Source organism: Aquarana catesbeiana, unplaced genomic scaffold, assembly GCF_042186555.1.
Source record: "Aquarana catesbeiana isolate 2022-GZ unplaced genomic scaffold, ASM4218655v1 unanchor240, whole genome shotgun sequence".
NCBI lineage: Eukaryota > Metazoa > Chordata > Amphibia > Anura > Ranidae > Aquarana > Aquarana catesbeiana.
This window is the reverse complement of record NW_027362669.1, coordinates 665,001-682,233: the sequence shown is the minus strand read 5'-3', so window position 1 is coordinate 682,233 and position 17,233 is coordinate 665,001. Positions and strand designations below refer to the sequence as shown.

The window sequence follows — 17,233 nt, the reverse complement described above, 5'->3', positions numbered from 1 at the left end:
TTCCCCTTTAATAATATCAGATGTCAGAGGAGTCCATACACCCAGCAATCACCATATCACCAGACAAACTAACCTGAAGACCAAGACTGGAGCAGAGCCCTGAAGAGCAACTACCCGTATCTGGGTCCCTGATCATCCAATTTTCCCCAGAAGGACAGTGTAGAGACATTGTGGAGACCTCCCATATGCAGGTCCATGACATCTGATTTTTCCAGTAGGACTGTATGAGGACAGTCTTGGGATCTCCCTTATGCAGGTCCATGACATCATCTGATTTTTCCGGTAGGACTGTGTAGAGACATTGTGGGGACCTCCCATATGCAGGTCCATGACATCTGATTTTTCTGGTAGGACTGTATGAGGACAGTTTTGGGATCTCCCTTATGCAGGTCCATGACATCATCTGATTTTTCCGGTAGGACTGTGTAGGGACATTCTGGGAATTTGCCTTAGCCGGGTTCATGACATCATCTGTTTTTTCATGTAGGACTTTGAGGGGACATTCTGGGGATTATTTATAACATAGAACGACTTGTTATCTTCCAGCACTAGATGTGTTTGGTTTGGCAGAGGAGTCACAGAGTGTAATGATGTCATAGCTGGTGAGCCGCCATCAGAAGCCGCAGATTATGGGAACAATCTGATAAGAAGCGACTATCTTCTCAGTTGTCTCCTGATCTTCTCCCTTCAATGACACTCCCCAGGATGATGATTCACCAGTCACTCTCCATATGGAATGGTGGACGTTCTTACTCCACTGACCCCACACAGACCTAAACCCCCCCCCTCAAATTGCCTCCCCATCCCCCAGAGGCAGTCAGGTCCGTCTCCATCTAAAACCAAGTCCTGGATAGACTTGGAAAATAAATCCTTCTGATAAATTTGTATTGCTGTCCATGGGGGGGAGATTTCTTCTGACTACTTGTGACAGAGGAGAATGGTTGTCACCAGGATGGGAAGTCGGAGGTTCTATCCCTCCCCTCATTATAGTCTGTGTACTCGGGGGAGAAACCTACCGACTCTTCCTGAACCAATCTATTGGGTCTACGATGACATGGACAGGATGATACAAACCTGGCAGGGGTCTGTGCCTACATATGCCTACTGTGATCAGTGCGAGGAGTAGGTATGATATCTGTGGAGTTCATCAGCTGGAAGAAGCTCATTCATCGTTCACATTCATTGTTTCTGGCCATTCCACAGCTTAAAGCCCAAAAAATGAAAATAAATGTGGGTCCCAAGCTCAGTCCTCCAGCCCAGTCCCCCTGCTCAGTCCCCCTGCTCAGAACTCCAGCTCAGTCCCCCAACTCCTTCCTCCAGCTCAGTCCCCCTGCTCAGTCCCCCCACTCAGAACTCCAGCTCAGTCCCCCAACTCCTTCCTCCAGCTCAGTCCCCTCACTCAGAACTCCATCTCAGTCCCCCAGCTCCTTCCTCCAGCTCAGTCCCCCAGCCCAGTCCCCCAGCTCAGTCCCCCTGCTCAGAACTCCAGCCCAGTCCCCCTGCTCAGTCCCCCTGCTCAGTCCCCCTGCTCAGAACTCCAGCTCAGTCCCCCAACTCCGTCCTCCAGCTCAGTCCCCCTGCTCAGTCCCCCCACTCAGAACTCCAGCTCAGTCCCCCAGCTCAGTCCTCCAGCTCAGTCCTCCAGCTCAGTCCCCCAGCTCAGTCCCCCTGCTCAGAACTCCAGCTCATTCCTCTAGCTCAGTCCTCCAGCTCAGTCCCCCAGCCCAGTCCCCCAGCTCAGTCCCTCTGCTCAGAACTCCAGCCCAGTCCCCCAGCTCAGTCCCTCTGCTCAGAACTCCAGCTCAGTCCCCCAGCTCATTCCTCCAGCTCAGTGTTCCAGCTCATTCCTCCAGCTCAGTCCCCCAGCTCAGTCCCCCAGCTCAGTCCCCCAGCTCAGTCTCCCAGCTCAGTCTCCCAGCTCAGTCCCCAAGCTCATTCCCCCAGCCCAGTCCCCCTGCTCAGAACTCCAGCTCAGTCCCCCAGCTCAGTCTCCAAGCTCAGTCCCCCAGCTCAGTCTCCAAGCTCAGTCCCCCAGCTCATTCCTCCAGCCCAGTCCCCCAGCTCAGTCCCCCTGCTCAGAACTCCAGCTCAGTCCCCCAGCTCATTCCTCCAGCCCAGTCCCCCAGCTCAGTCTCCCTGCTCAGAACTCCAGCTCAGTCCCCCTGCTCAGTCCTTCATCTCAGTCCTTCAGCTTAGTCCTCCAGCCCAGTCCCCCAGCTCAGTCTCCCTGCTCAGTCCTTCAGCTCCTTCCTCCAGCTCAGTCTCCCAGCTCAGTCTCCCAGCTCAGTCTCCCAGCTCAGTCCCCCAGCTCAGTCTCCCTGCTCAGTCCTTCAGCTCCTTCCTCCAGCTCAGTCTCCCAGCTCAGTCTCCCAGCTCAGTCTCCCAGCTCAGTCTCCCAGCTCAGTCCCCCAGCTCAGTCTCCCTGCTCAGAACTCCAGATCATTCCTCCAGCTCCGTCCATCAGCTCAGTCCCCCAGCTCAGAACTCCAGCTCAGTCCTCCAGATCATTCCTCCAGCTCAGTCCCCCAGATCATTCCTCCAGCTCAGTGCTCCAGCTCAGTCTCCCAGACCAGTCTCTCAGCTCAGTCCCCCAGCTCAAACCTCCAGCTCCGTCCCTCAGCTCAGTCCCCCAGTTCTTTCCTCCAGTTCAGTCCCCCAGTTCAGACCTCCAGTTCAGTACACCAGTTCAGTCCCCCAGCTCATTCATCCAGCTCATTCCTCAAGCTCACTCCTCCAGCTTAGTCCCCCAGCTCAGTCCTTAAGCTCGGCCCCCTAGCTCAGTCCCCCAGTTCAGTCCTTAAGCTCGGCCCCCCAGCACAGTCCCCCAGCACAGTCCCCCAGCACAGTCCCCCAGCTCAGACCCCCAGTTCAGACCCCCAGTTCAGTCCCCCAGCTCAGTCCCCCAGCTCAGTTCCCCAGCTCAGGCCCTCAGCTCAAACCTCCAGTTCAGTCCCTCAGCTCAGTCCCTCAGCACAGTCCTCCAGCTCAGACCTACAGCTCAGACCTCCAGCTCATTCCTCAAGCTCAGTCCCCCTGCTCAGTCCTTCAGCTCGGCCCCCCAGTTCAGTCCTCCAGCTCATTTTTCCAGCTCACTCCTGCCCCCTATCTCTGTCTGTCCTTTACAGACTTAACCACTGACCTCTTCAGGTTGAATGATGCCTATTTTCATTGCACCCATTTTCTGTGAGCCCCAGGTTTAAGCTCCTCCCCCCACCAGGACTCACAGGAGAATACCCCAGAACTGCCCTATAAAACATTGATTCCTTCTGTATGTGGGGCTTTCCAGAGGCCACCTTCTCTATACTTTAACCGCCCCAAAGCCCACACTGGCTTCTATGTCTGCACAGATCTGTATGGATGGTGGGTCTGAGACCCTTCCTCTCCACCCCTCCTGATCTGTATCCATGTTATCCTTTCTTCAGGCTCCTAAACAGGACATAAAGAACTATAGTTTTAGGCTCTGTAGGTCCAAATGAACATCTGGGACCCCTGGGAGTTCAGGTCACCTGTGCGTGTCCCATTTGAGGGGTTCTTCTTTCACCACCAGGGGGGTGACCGCTTCCCTTACCCACCATCATCAGTTCCTTGGCTCATCAGGCTTGTACCAATCACATAAGACATCATTGGCTGTAAATAGTAGATGACCTCTGTGACAAACTCACCCACGACAATGGCTTTTGGAGGGGACTGCAGGCTAGCCTCTTGCCGGAAACTCCTGAGATTGCAGTCCCCTACAAAAGCCTCTGTCCCGGGTGAGTCTGTCAAAACTTCATTGGTCCTACACATTTCATTCCTCTTCATCACATGACATGACATGGAGGACAAGTTCCAACTTCTTTATCTGGTGATAAGTGGTCCTCAGCAATGGGGTAAGTACAGTACAGGAATGGTGTAAGTACATGTAGCACCCTGGAGTTTAGGCAGGGAGCTCCTCACAAATTTACTTGCCAGGAGTAGTTATCCTGGTTGATAGAGATCTATTGATTTCTCCCTAAGTTTGGCCTTGTTGCACTTTTCTCTTCTACCACTAGGTGGCTGTGTACTTGGGGGTACTAGATATGAGAAGGGCAACCCAAGGTCAGGTTGTGGGGATGTGAGTAACTGAAGCAAGTAACGGAGCAGCAGAGCAGCCTTGTGTGTCAAGCCAGGGACTGAACGGGCCAGTGGGGTGAAGCTTGAGAAGTATCGGGAGTGCCAAGCTAGGGACCCAGCAGAGAAGCGGGGGGTTACGCTTGAGGAAGATACCACCATGAAGATTTGAGGAGCTCAAGGAATTCAGAGTCAGTGAATCAGAGGGTCTAGTGAGAGACCGGGAGCTCAGTGGGCTGAAGAACTACAAGGAGAAGTTGTAGTGAAGCTGAGAGAACTGTTACACTTTGTGTTAGGAACTGTTAAAGACTGTTGCCATAGAAGACAACATTCCTGCACGTGCAGATGTGGCTTCTTGCTGGAGGCCTTTCCCTGCACGGCTGTCCTTCTATTGAAGTCTCGGAGTCTGCTAATTGAGTTTGCAACTAAGGGTGTCCTGGCCCTAACCCTCTCTCCCCCAAAAAATGCAAAAAAGACTGTTAAGAGTAGGGATGAGCTTTGAGTTCGAGTCGAACTCATGTTCGACTCAAACATTGGCTGTTCGCAAGTTCGCCGAACAGCGAACAATTTGGGGTGTTCGCGGCAAATTTGAATGCTGCGGAACACCCTTTAAAAGTCTATGGGAGAAATCAAAAGTGCTAATTTTAAAGGCTTATATGCAAGTTATTGTCATAAAAAGTGTTTGGGGACCCGGGTCCTGCCCCAGGGGACATGGATCAATGCAAAAAAAAGTTTTAAAAACGGCCGTTTTTTCAGGAGCAGTGATTTTAATAATGCTTAAAGTCAAACAATAAAAGTGTAATATCCCTTTAAATTTCGTACCTGGGGGGGTGTCTATAGTATGCCTGTAAAGGGGCGCATGTTTCCCGTGTTTAGAACAGTCTGACAGCAAAATGACATTTCAAAGGAAAAAAGCCATTTAAAACTACTCGCGGCTATTGCATTGCCGGTCCGACAATACACATAGAAGTTCATTGATAAAAACGGCATGGGAATTCCCCACAGGGGAACCCTGAACCAAAATTTAAAAAAAAAATGACGTGGGAGTCCCCCTAAATTCCATACCAGGCCCTTATCCGAGCACGCAACCTGGCAGGCTGCAGGAAAAGAGGGGGGACGAGAGCGCGCCCCCCTCCTGAACCGTACCAGGCCACATGCCCTCAAGGTCTGGTATGGATATTAAGGGGAACCCCTGCCAAAATTTTTTTAAAAAAATGACGTGGGGGTCCCCCTAAATTCCATACCAGACCCTTCAGGTCTGGTTTGGATTTTAAGGGGAACCCCGCGCCCAAAAAAAAAAAAAAACGGCGTGGGGTCTCCCCAAAAATCCATACCAGACCCTTATCCGAGCACGCAACCTGGCAGGCCGCAGGAAAAGAGGGGGGACGAGAGCGCGCCCCCCTCCTGAACCGTACCAGGCCACATGCCCTCAACATTGGGAGAGTGCTTTGGGGTAGCCCCCCAAAACACCTTGTCCCCATGTTGATGAGGACAAGGGCCTCATCCCCACAACCCTGGCCGGTGTTTGTGGGGGTCTGCGGGCGGGGGGCTTATCGGAATCTGGAAGCCCCCTTTAACAAGGGGACCCCCAGATCCCGGCCCCTCCATGTGTGAAATGGTAAGGGGGTACTTACCCCTACCATTTCACTAAAAAACTGTCAAAAATGGTAAAAATGACAAGAGACAGTTTGTGACAATTCCTTTATTTAAATGCTTTTTCTTTCTTCTTTCTTCCTTCATCTTCTGGTTCTTCTGGTTCTTCTGGCTCTTCTGGTTCTTCCTCCGGCGTTCTCGTCCAGCATCTCCTCCGCGGCGTCTTCTATCTTCTTCTCCTCGGGCCGCTCCGCACCCATGGCATGGGGGGAGGCTCCCGCTCTTCTCTTCATCTTCTCTTCATCTTCTCTTTTCATCTTCATCTTCTTCACTTCTTCTCTTCTTCATTTTCTTCTCCGGGCCGCTCCGCATCCATGCTGTTATGGAGGGAGGCTCCCGCTGTGTGACAGCATCTCCTCGTCTGATGGTTCTTAAATAACGGGGGGCGGGGCCACCCGGGGACCCCGCCCCCCTCTGATGCATGGTGACTTGACGGGACTTCCCTGTGACATCACGGGGAATGCCACAGGGAAGTCCCGTCATGTCCCGTGCGTCAGAGGGGGGCGGGGTCACCGGGTGGCCCCGCCCCCGTTATTTAAGAATCGTCAGACGAGGAGATGCCGTCACACAGCGGGAGCCACCCTCCATGCCAGTATGGATGCGGAGCGGCCCGGAGAAGAAGATGAAGAAGAGAAGAAGAGAAGAAGATGAAGAAGAGAAGATGAAGATGAAGATGAAGAAGAGAAGAAGATGAAGAGAAGAACGGGAGCCTCCCCCCATGCAATGGGTGCAGAGCGGCCCGAGGAGAAGAAGTTAGAAGACGCTGCGGAGGAGATGCTGGACGAGAACGCTGGAGGAAGAACCAGAAGAGCCAGAAGAAGAAGATGAAGGAAGATAGAAGAAAGAAGAAGCATTTAAATAAAGGAATTGTCAAAAACTGTATCTTGTAATTTTTACCATTTTTGACAGATTTTTAGTGAAATGGTTACCATTTAACACAGGGGGGGGCCGGGATCTGGGGGTCCCCTTGTTAAAGGGGGCTTCCAGATTCCGATAAGCCCCCACCCGCAGACCCCCACAACCACCGGCCAGGGTTGTGGGGATGAGGCCATTGTCCTCATCAACATGGGGACAAGGTGTTTTGGGGGGCTACCCCAAAGCACCCTCCCAATGTTGAGGGCATGTGGCCTGGTACGGTTCAGGAGGGGGGGCGCTCTCTTGTCCCCCCCTCTTTTCCTGTGGCCTGCCAGGTTGCGTGCTCGGATAAGGGTCTGGTATGGATTTTTGGGGGGACCCTAGGCCCTTTTTTTTTTTTTTTTGGCGCGGGGTTCCCCTTAAAATCCATACCAGACCTGAAGGGCCTGGTATGGAATTTAGGGGGACCCCCACGTCATTTTTTTTTTTTTTTTAAATTTTGGTTCGGGGTTTCCCTGTGGGGAATTCCCATGCCGTTTTTATCAATGAACTTCTATGTGTATTGTCGGACTGGCCATTCATTAATAGCCGCGAGTAGTTTTAAATGGCTTTTTTCCTTTGAAATGTCATTTTGCTGTCAGACTGTTCTAAACACGGGAAACATGCGCCCCTTTACAGGCATACTATAGACACCCCCCAGGTACGAAATTTAAAGGGATATTACACTTTTATTGTTTGACTTTAAGCATTATTAAAATCACTGCTCCTGAAAAAACAGCCGTTTTTAAAACTTTTTTTTGCATTGATCCATGTCCCCTGGGGCAGGACCCAGGTCCCCAAACACTTTTTATGACAATAACTTGCATATAAGCCTTTAAAATTAGCACTTTTGATTATTCATGTTCATGTCACATAGACTTTAACGATGTTCGCGTATTCGAGCAAACTTTTTTCCTGTTCGCATGTTCTGGTGCGAACCGAACAGGGGGGGGGGTTCGGCTCATCCCTAGTTAAGAGAAATAAAACCTCTTTTACATCCAAGAAGTGTCTGGCGCCCAATGACTTTCACCATCTTTGCACCCACTATGCCTCACAACCCACTACATACAGAAGGATGTCAGCTATCTCTGCCCTGGAGGTTCTCGTTAGACCAAAGGAGGCCTGGGACCTTGCTACTTGTAAGACATACAATACAGGAATGGGATACGTATGGAGTAAGTACAGTACAGGAACATCAGCCACTCCATAGAAAGGCAGTCCCAGACTCCCAGGTAAGGGCAGTTCTCTAACAATGACCAGTAAAATGGATGGAAAGGGGCATTGTGCTACTCACCATTACACTTCCTCCCCTTAGGTCCCATTCCTGGGTCACAGCCTACTTACAATCCTCCAAAAAATGCCCCTCTCCAAAGGAAAGAACCCACACAGAGCCACCAGGAGAGGCCCCTTTCTTGAAGGGAAAAACCAGCAGAGAACCCTCCAGGATAGACCTCCAACACCAAAAGGAACAACCCACACAAAGCCCTCCAAAATAGGCCCCTCCCCTGAAGGAATGAACCCACACACAGCGCTCTATGCAGAGCCCCTCCCCTGAAGGGAAAAAACCCTATACAGCCCTCCAGGAGAGACACTCATGCCCAAAGGGAAGAACCCTCCAAGATAGACCTCCAACCCCGAAAGGAAGAATGCGCACACAGCCCTCCAGGCTAGGCTTCTCCTCTGAAAGGAAGAACCTCCACACAGTTTCCCAGGCTAGGACTCTCGCCTAAGGACAGAACCCACAAACAACCCTTAAGGATAGGCCCTTCCTCCGAAGGGAAGAACCAGCACACAGCCCTCCAGACTAGGCCTTTCTCCCCAAAAAGGAGAAACACGCACATAGTCCTCAATGATAGGCCTTTCTCCTAAATGAGAAGAACTCGCCCTACAGGATAAGCCCCTCTCCTGAATGGAAGAACCCTGACACTGCCCTTCAGAATAGTCCTCTCCTCTGAAGGGAAGAACCCACACACAGTCCTCTAGTCTAGGCTTTTCCCCTGAAGGGAGGAACCCACATACACAGCATCCAGGCTAGGCCCCTCCCCCAAAGAGAAGAACCCTCACACAGCCCTCCGGGCTAGGCCCCTCCACCTAAAGAACTCACACACATTCCCCTAGTCTAGACTTCTCCCCTGAAGGGAGGAACACACACATACAGCATTCCAGGCTAGGCCCCTCCCCCAAAGAGAAGAACCCTCACACAGCCCTCAGGGCTAGGCCCCTCCAACGAAAGTAAGAACTCACACACATTCCCCTAGTCTAGACTTCTCCCCTGAAGGGAGGAACACATACAGCATTCCAGGCTAGGCCCCTCCCCCAAAGAGAAGAACCCTTACTCAGCCCTCCAGGCCAGGACCCTCCCCTGATGAGAAGAACCCACACACAGTCCCATAGTCTAGACTTCTCCCTTGAAGGGAGGAGCCCCCACACACAACACTCCAGGCTAGGCCCCCCCCCGAAGAGAAGAACCCTCACTTAGCCCTCCAGGCTAGGCCCTCCCCGAAGAGAAGAACCTTGCACAGCCCTCCAGGCTAAGCCCCTCCCCTGAAGGGAAAAAAACACACACAGCCCTCCCATGCAAGCCCCCCCCCGAAGGGAAGAAACCACGCATGGCCCTCCAGAATAGGCCCATCTCCCATAAGGAAAAACTCACTCACAGCTCTCTAGGATATGACACTTCCCAGAAGGGAAGAACCTCCAAACTGCCATCCCCCCTTCTCAGAGCTCTTCAGGATAGGCCGCTCCAATGAAGGTAGAACCCACATATGGTTCTACAGAAAGGTCCCAACCCCAAAGAACCTGCACAGAGTCCTACAGACTAGACCTCTCCCCCTGAAGGAAATAACCCACACACAGCCCTCCCTCCAGACTAGGCCCTTGCCTCAAAGGGGAGAACCTGCACACAGCTCTCCAGAAAATGCCCCTTCCCAAAGGAAAGAACCCACACACAGCCCTCCATGTTAGGCCGCTCCCATGAAGTGAAGAACCCACACACAGCCCTCCATGTTAGGCCCCTCCCATGAAGTGAAGAACCCACACACAGCCCTCCATGTTAGGCCCCTCCCATGAAGTGAAGAACCCACACACAGCCCTCCATGTTAGGCCCCTCCCATGAAGTGAAGAACCCACACACAGCTCTCCATGTTAGGCCCCTCCCATGAAGTGAAGAACCCACACACAGCCCTCCATGTTAGGCCCCTCCCATGAAGTGAAGATCCCACACACAGCCCTCCATGTTAGGCCCCTCCCATGAAGTGAAGAACCCACACACAGCCCTCCATGTTAGGCCCCTCCCATGAAGTGAAGAACCCACACACAGCCCTCCATGTTAAGCCCCTCCCATGAAGTGAAGAACCCACAGACAGCCCTCCATGTTAGGCCCCTCCCATGAAGTGAAGAATCCACATACAGCCCTCCAGGATAGACCCTTTTGCCCAAAGGGAAGAACCCGCACACAGCCTTCCACGCTAGGCTTCTCCTCCGAAAGGAAGAACCCGCACACAGCTTCTCAGGCTAGGACTATCCCTTAAATAAGAAGAACCCTCCAGGATAAGCCCCTCTCCCGAAAAGATGAACCTGGACAGAGCCCTTCAGAATAGCCCTCTCCTCTGAAGGGAAGAACACAGCCCTCCAGGATAGGCCCCTCCCCGAACAGAAAACAATTCCATTTTCATTGGAATATTCCAGAGAGAAAAAGGCTCTTCCCCCTCCCAAAATTGAGGGTACAGGTGTACAGGGTGGGTGTCAGTCTGGAGCAGTGGATGTTCCTAGACAGGCTGTATTTATATATATAGAGAGACCACCTTGGGTAATGCTGAGCTCACATGGCTGAAAGGACAGAAATTGAGTAAATGAAATGGGCGTGGCAGGGACAGATAGGCTAGGGGCAGAAAAGAGCTAGATGATGTTGGACGTCATCCAGCCAGGAAATGACTTGTTGCAGCTTCTAATGCACATTGTGAGAAGCTCACAGTGTGCAGTGAAATCAGAGTAAGCCATTTCAGTCCATTTTCTGTTTTGAATGCTGCTTTAAACATTGACTTACCTCCTTAAACCCAGCCTACTCAGACACTATGGTCATCTGCTGACTTTGCACCACCCACAGGCAGCTTAACTCTTCAATAAGTTGAGTCCAGCACAATTTTACTTCAGATAATTGCAGTGCAGAGGAAGTTTTCCCAGAATCCAGAAGTGTAAGAAGACAATGACTTTCCTGAGCCCCATGTCTGAGCAGGACAAGCACACCGAGGGAACATGGAAGAAACAGTAAGGGACAAGGACTGAACTAATTAGCACTAAACAAGAGGGGAGGACAGAGGGAGATACCAAATCACATAAGTAAACAAGTTGTAGTGACCCTAAACCACCACTAGATGTCAGCCTACATTAGAACTGCAGCAGAATCTCTGACCTCTTCCAGCCTAATGAGAACCTTCAAGGCCAAAGACAGAGGACATCCTTAAATATGTGGTGGGTTGTGAGGCATAGTGGGTGCAAAGATGGTAAGAGTCATTGGGCGACAGACACTTCTTGGATGTAAAAGAGGTTTTATTTGTTTGACACTCCTTTTTATATTTTGCAAGGGAAAGAGGGTTAGGGCCAGGACACCCTTAAGTAGTTGCAATTTCAGGGAGTGGCCAAGAGCGGCATGTGAGAGGACGTGTCTCCCAGCGCTCCCGATCCTGACCGCCTGAAATCCCGCTGGATTTTGCTCCTGAACTGGTACACTTCTCTGACGCACCCGGTACCGCTGCCAAACTCTGTGGACGCGATGCTGACCCGCAAATAGTCGGAAACAGGAGGCCTGCCGGAGATCCAATATGGCGTCGCAGCTCCGCTCTCCCAGCGCCCACGTGGAACAGATAAGCCAAAGGACTCGGGTAAGCCCCCTAAGATGCTTGGAGGCACAGAGAAACCCCCCCGGACATGCTATACTATACCCAGAAGCTGTGGAGCGCTGTTGGGCAGGGGGATGGGGATGACATGTCAGTTACCCCCGCTGTATTCCTCACCCAGCTGGAGGATGCGCGGCCTACGCAGGGCCCCCCAGGCAGCACTGACCATTCCCGTCACGATATGGAGGAAGATGAGGAGGATGACAAAGGAAGCAATGATGGTTATTAGGGGCTTTGGAACATACTCAGGTTTAGTAATCAATTGGACTAAATCCTCACTCATGCCGATAGACGTAGCTCCAGATAGCCTGGGATGTACGGAACATGATGTACTGGTATCTTCTGGTTTTAAGTATCTAGGAGTTCTTGTCACTCCAGAGACACGTGACTATGATAGAGCTAAAGTATGGGCGCGCCTTAAGATGTCCTTGGTAGGCAGGGTAAATCTTATAAAGATGGTCTTCATGCCGCAACTTCTTTACATTTTGCATAACACCCCAATGGTGGTTCCCCTTAAGGTATTCCGAATCATTAACTCCATCTTCAGGGCATTGTTATGGCTCAACAAGGCACCATGGATTAAGTTGGAGCAGCTGCAAAAATCCAAAGAGGAGGGGGGATTGGCATTGCCTAACCCGTGGCTATATTACCTAGCGTCCCAGCTGCAGCATATCGCCCGGACCATGCCCTCAGAGCAGGAACAGGGAGGGAGGAATATAGACATTGACCCCACTAGGGCTCTTATGTGCCATGCCACAGGGTTCACTGATGTAGCCATGGACCTGGAGGCACTAGCATATGCGAAATCCACCAATGACTCCCCACATATGTTCTCATGCAAAAAGTCTGGAACAGGAGGTAGACGGTTTTACTAACTACAGCCCTATCTGGGCAAACAGATACTATGAAGAGCTACGGGCACTGGAGTGTGGGGCTCGGTGGTAGAAGCATGGCGTTCCCCACATTTTTGCTGCTGGTAAATTGTGCTCTTTTTCTTCTCTGTGGGAGCAGCATCGGCTCCACCATACTATGTATTTCTATTACATGTAGCTGCATCATGCGGTTATAGCACAATCGAGCGGGACCCAGTGGACTCTTTCCCCCAACCCCCATATTCCATTATATGGAAGAAGTGACACACTTTAAGGCTTTTATCTCTAGATGCTATGCTCTTATCAGCTTTCCTGGACAGGTTCCCTCTGGGGGCCATGAGCAAGTGGGAGAGGATTCTTTGAGGAGGAACAGTGAATGGAGGAGGCCCTACAGGCGGTACAGCTGTGCTCCCTTAATGTCGCTCAACGCCTTTCTCAGCTATACATTGTACTTGGGGTACCCTTTACACCATCTAGACTGTTTTAGGTTGGGGGTGAGACCAGATTCGGACTGTCCTAGATGTCTGAGGGACCATGGAGACCTTATTCATTTGATGTGGTGCTGTCCCAAGCTGCATCTATATTGGGCAGGTGTACTGACTACTATTAATAGAGTGTTCCAGGTCAGTGCACCGACAGACCCCAAACCATGTATATTGGGTATTTTGGACGACCTCCCAATTGAAGATTATCCAAAGCGGGCCATTGCTAGAGCCTTGTTTCAGGCTCGCAGGCTCATCCTTTGGTATTGGAAGGCAGTCGAACCCTCCAACGGTGAGGGAATGGATATCTCAGATGGGTGACACTCTACGGCTGGAGAAGTTTATCTTCCAGCATAGAGGATCGTTTGGCAAGTTTGATAAACTGTGGGCGCCCTGGTTGGATACCCCTAGCCTCTCTCTGATAGATCTAGTATTGGACAGACTACTACTACTACTAGTTGAACTAGCAGTTTGTGAAGCGGGGGATGCCTACTAGCTAGATGTTTGGTAATTCCTGAATATATTCTACATTGGCAGTATATAGGTTCTGCTTGACCCATGTCATAGGATGTCGTGACGTGATTTCTGCATATATTGAACATCACATTGTATTCTCTGTAAATGGAAATTATGACAGATATTGCTGTTTTCTGTATGTTTTATTTAATAAACTTCTTTGAGTAAAAAAAAAGTAGTTCAATATGGCAGACTCCGAGACTTCAACAGGAGGACAGCCGTACAGGGAAAGGCCCCGACAGCAAGGTGCCACTTCTGCAGGATTGCTGTCTCCTATGGCAACAGTACTCAAACAGTTCCTAACTCAAAGTAACAGTTCTCTCTGCTGTACTACAACTTCTCCTTGTAGTTCTTCAGCCCCTTGAGCTCCTGGTCTCTCACTGGACCCTCTGATTCACTAACTCTGAATCCCATGAGCTCCTCAAGGCTTTGGCGGTGGTATCTCCCTCAAGTGTCACCCAAGCTTCCCTGCTGGGTCCCTAGCTTGGCACTTCGGATACCTTCAAGCTTCACCCCTGCTGACTGGCTCGGCCCCTAGCTTGGCACACAAGGCTGCTCTGCAAGCCGCAGTCCCAACCCTGCGCTGCCCTCTTACTCTGGATAGGCCCCCACGCAGCCAGATGCCCCTGGGATAGGCCCAATCTCCGGCCCAGCAACCCAGTACAGATGACAAAAGTCCACCCAGACGGCGCTCTGGGTGGCACACAAGAACATGGATCACCTGACCTCACCCGAATATATAGGTTCTCCCAGCAGGTCAAGGGATTAAAGAAAACCCCTGCCCATTGGCTGAGATACCCCATATACCCATAACCTGACCTTGAGTTGTCCTTCTCAATCTAATACCTCCAAGTGCCCGGCCACCTGGTGGTAGAAGAGAAAAGTACAACCAGCCCAAACTTAGGGAGAAGTCAATGGATCCCTAGTAATTAACTACAGTACCTACTCCTGACAAGGAATTTGGCGAGGAGCTCCCTGACTAAACCCCAGGGCGCTACAGAACAATAGTAACCGGATACAGTTCAATAGAACAACAGTAAGAATACATAGAAGTGGGACAGAACAGTCCAGGAGAGGAGCCGGTACAACTGCAAGACTGAAGGGAGGGCCGGAGGTCAGCTTTAACCCTTTCTCCGCCACCATATGCATATGATGGAACAGAACGGCTTCCAGCTGGCCAGCTCAGTATGACTTACGTTGACTGCATTCCCCCTTCTGCCCCAAGCTCATGGTCACCTTAGTGGGCAGATACCAGAACTGCCCCCTAGAGGTGGCTGATTAAAAAATAGCGGCTGACAATTACAACTATTAATAAGAAAATGCTTCCCCACCACTACTGTCATTTGCACCACTGCGTCCAATGTTTTGTGTGCCATCTTCTCACCCCCTCCCTGTGTCCTCAATCTCCTCTACCTGACTGGGGGTCAGTTTCATGCTACAAACCCCACCCCTTCCTTTCCTGAATGGACACTGAGTGATCGGTACCAATCATTCCGCTGTTTATTCATAAATGAAGTGTGTCTGTGAATGAACATGAAGCCTCTGTACACAGCATTCATCCAGTACAGCTGTGACTGCAGGGAACAAGGAGATTAAGGACTCTGTGTCCTCAGTCTCTTTCCCTGTCCTAAAAATGAGGCATCAGGAATCTGTTTAGAGCCCTGATATTTCATCAAAGCCCCACCCAATGACGGAACTGTAATAAAAAAAGTAAAAATAATAGTAGAAAATCATAATTATTATGACCACATGTTTTGTGTTTGGGTGAATCCTGACCTTGGTCCTGTATTAGGTTTGGGTAGGTTCTCACCTCGGTCTGTTATTGTGGTTGGGTGGATCCGCACCTCAGTGCAGTATTGTGGTTTGGTGGATCCTTGCCTCGATCCTGCATTGTGGTTGGGTAGATCCTCAACTCAGTCCAGATTGTGGTTGGGTGAGTGCTCACCTTGGTCCTGTACTGTTGTTTGGTTAATCCTCACCTCGGCTCCATATTGTACTTGGGTGAGTCCTCACCTCAGTCCAGTATTGTGGTTGGGTGGGTGCTCACCTTGGTCCTGTACTGTGGTTTGGTGGATCCCCACCTCGGTTCCGTATTGTGGCTGGATGGATCCTCACCTCGGACCGTATTGTGATTTGGTGGGTCCTCACCTCAGTCCCTTATTGCGGTTGGGTGGATCCTCACCTTGGTCCCGTATTGTGGTTGGGTGGGTACTGACCTTGGTCCCGTATTTTGGTGGGGTAGATCCTCACCTCAGTCCCGTATTGTGGTTGGGTGGATCCTTACTTTGGTCCTGTATTGTAGTTGGGTGGGTCCTCACCTCGGAGCTCCTACTGTGGTTGGGAGGGTCCTCACTTTGTCTCATATTATGGTTGGGTGGGTCCTCCCCTTGGTCCCATTTTGTGGTTCGGCGGTTCCTCATCTTGGTCCTGTATTGTGGTTGGGTAGATCCTCACCTTGGTCCCATATTGTGGTTAGGTAGATCCTCACCTTGGTCCCGTTTTGTGGTTGGGTGGATTCTAACATTGGTCCCGTATTGTGGTTTGGTGGATCCTCACCTCGGTCACGTTTTGAGTCTTTGTTGATCCCCACCTTGGTCCCATTTTGTGGTTGGGTGGATCCTCATCTTGGTCTTGTATTGAGGTTGGGTGGGTCCTCACCTTGGTCCTATATTGTGGTTGGATCCTCACCTCAGTCCCGTTTTGTAGTTGGGTTGTTCCTCCCTTCGGTCCTGTGTTGTGGTTGGGTGGGTCCTCACCTCAGCCATCTATTTTTGTGGGGCAAATCCTTACCTTGGACCCATATTGTGGTTGGGTATGTCCTTACCTCAGACCTCTATTTTGGTGGTATGGATCCTCACCTCAGTTCTGTATTGTGGTTGGGTGGGTCCTCACCTCGGTCCCATATTGTGGTTGGGTGGGTCCTCACTTCGGTCCCGTATTGTAGTAGGGAGTATCCTTACCTCGGCCCTCTATTTTGGTGGGGTGGATCCTCACCTCAGTCCCGTATTGTGGTTGGGTGGGTTCTCACCTCAGTCTCCTTTTGTGGTTGAGTGAATCCTCACCTCAGTCCCATGTTGTGGGGGGGTGGATCCTGACCTTGGTCTCGTACTGTAGTTGGGTGGGTCCTCACCTCCGTCTCGTGTTGTGGTTGGGTGGGTCCTGACCTCGGTCCCATATTGTGGTGGGGTAGATCCTCAACTCAGTCCTGTTTTGTGGTTGGGTGGGTCCTTACTATGGTCCTGTTTACGCTCATGTTGAAGCTTCTCCTCTGCTCTTTCTCTCTGTTTTCTAATTTTCTTTCTTTTTTCTAGTTCTCTGCACCAATCACTGTCTGTTTCTGTCTCACCCTTTGCAGCATCTCTTTGGGTCTATCTTCTCCTCTTCTGGGTCCCCGAACCTTCTCTCAGGTATTGCAGTGGTCTCGTAGTATTGGACATTTCTATTGTGTGTACTGTAACCAATTCCATGAGTATTCTTTGATAAGCCTCTAACATCTGATTTTTCTGCACCTCCTTTCAGGCCAAGCGGACTCAGAGAAAGTGAAGCAGCTGGAAGACAAGGTCCAGCGCTTGACCAAGGAGCTCCAGACAATGCAGTCTACCCTTCAAGGAATGAATGAGAAGTTCCAGTCCGAGATTCGGCTGACCGTTCAGAATGTGTTAAATGGAAAACAGCCGGCAGATTCTGCCCCGGGTCAGTCAGACATGTCCGAGAAACTTAACGACATTCAGACTCTTCTAACAAACCTGGACAAAAAGGTGAAAGACCACGACCAAGAGCTGGGCAATCTCAACAATGCAAACAACAAGCACCATGACGGCACAGAAATTGT

At 51.0% G+C, this 17,233-nt stretch overlaps 1 protein-coding gene across 1 annotated transcript in view; it reads left to right on the top strand.

Moving 5' to 3' along the window:
- EMILIN1 (elastin microfibril interfacer 1) overlaps positions 1-17,233 on the top strand; it is an 80,049-nt gene that overhangs the window by 43,674 nt on the left and 19,142 nt on the right. The window contains exon 4 of the mRNA XM_073611929.1: positions 16,921-17,233. This exon is cut by the window's right edge and continues 1,859 nt beyond it. Coding sequence (XP_073468030.1) covers positions 16,921-17,233 — 313 coding nt within the window. The remainder of the gene's footprint in view (positions 1-16,920) is intronic.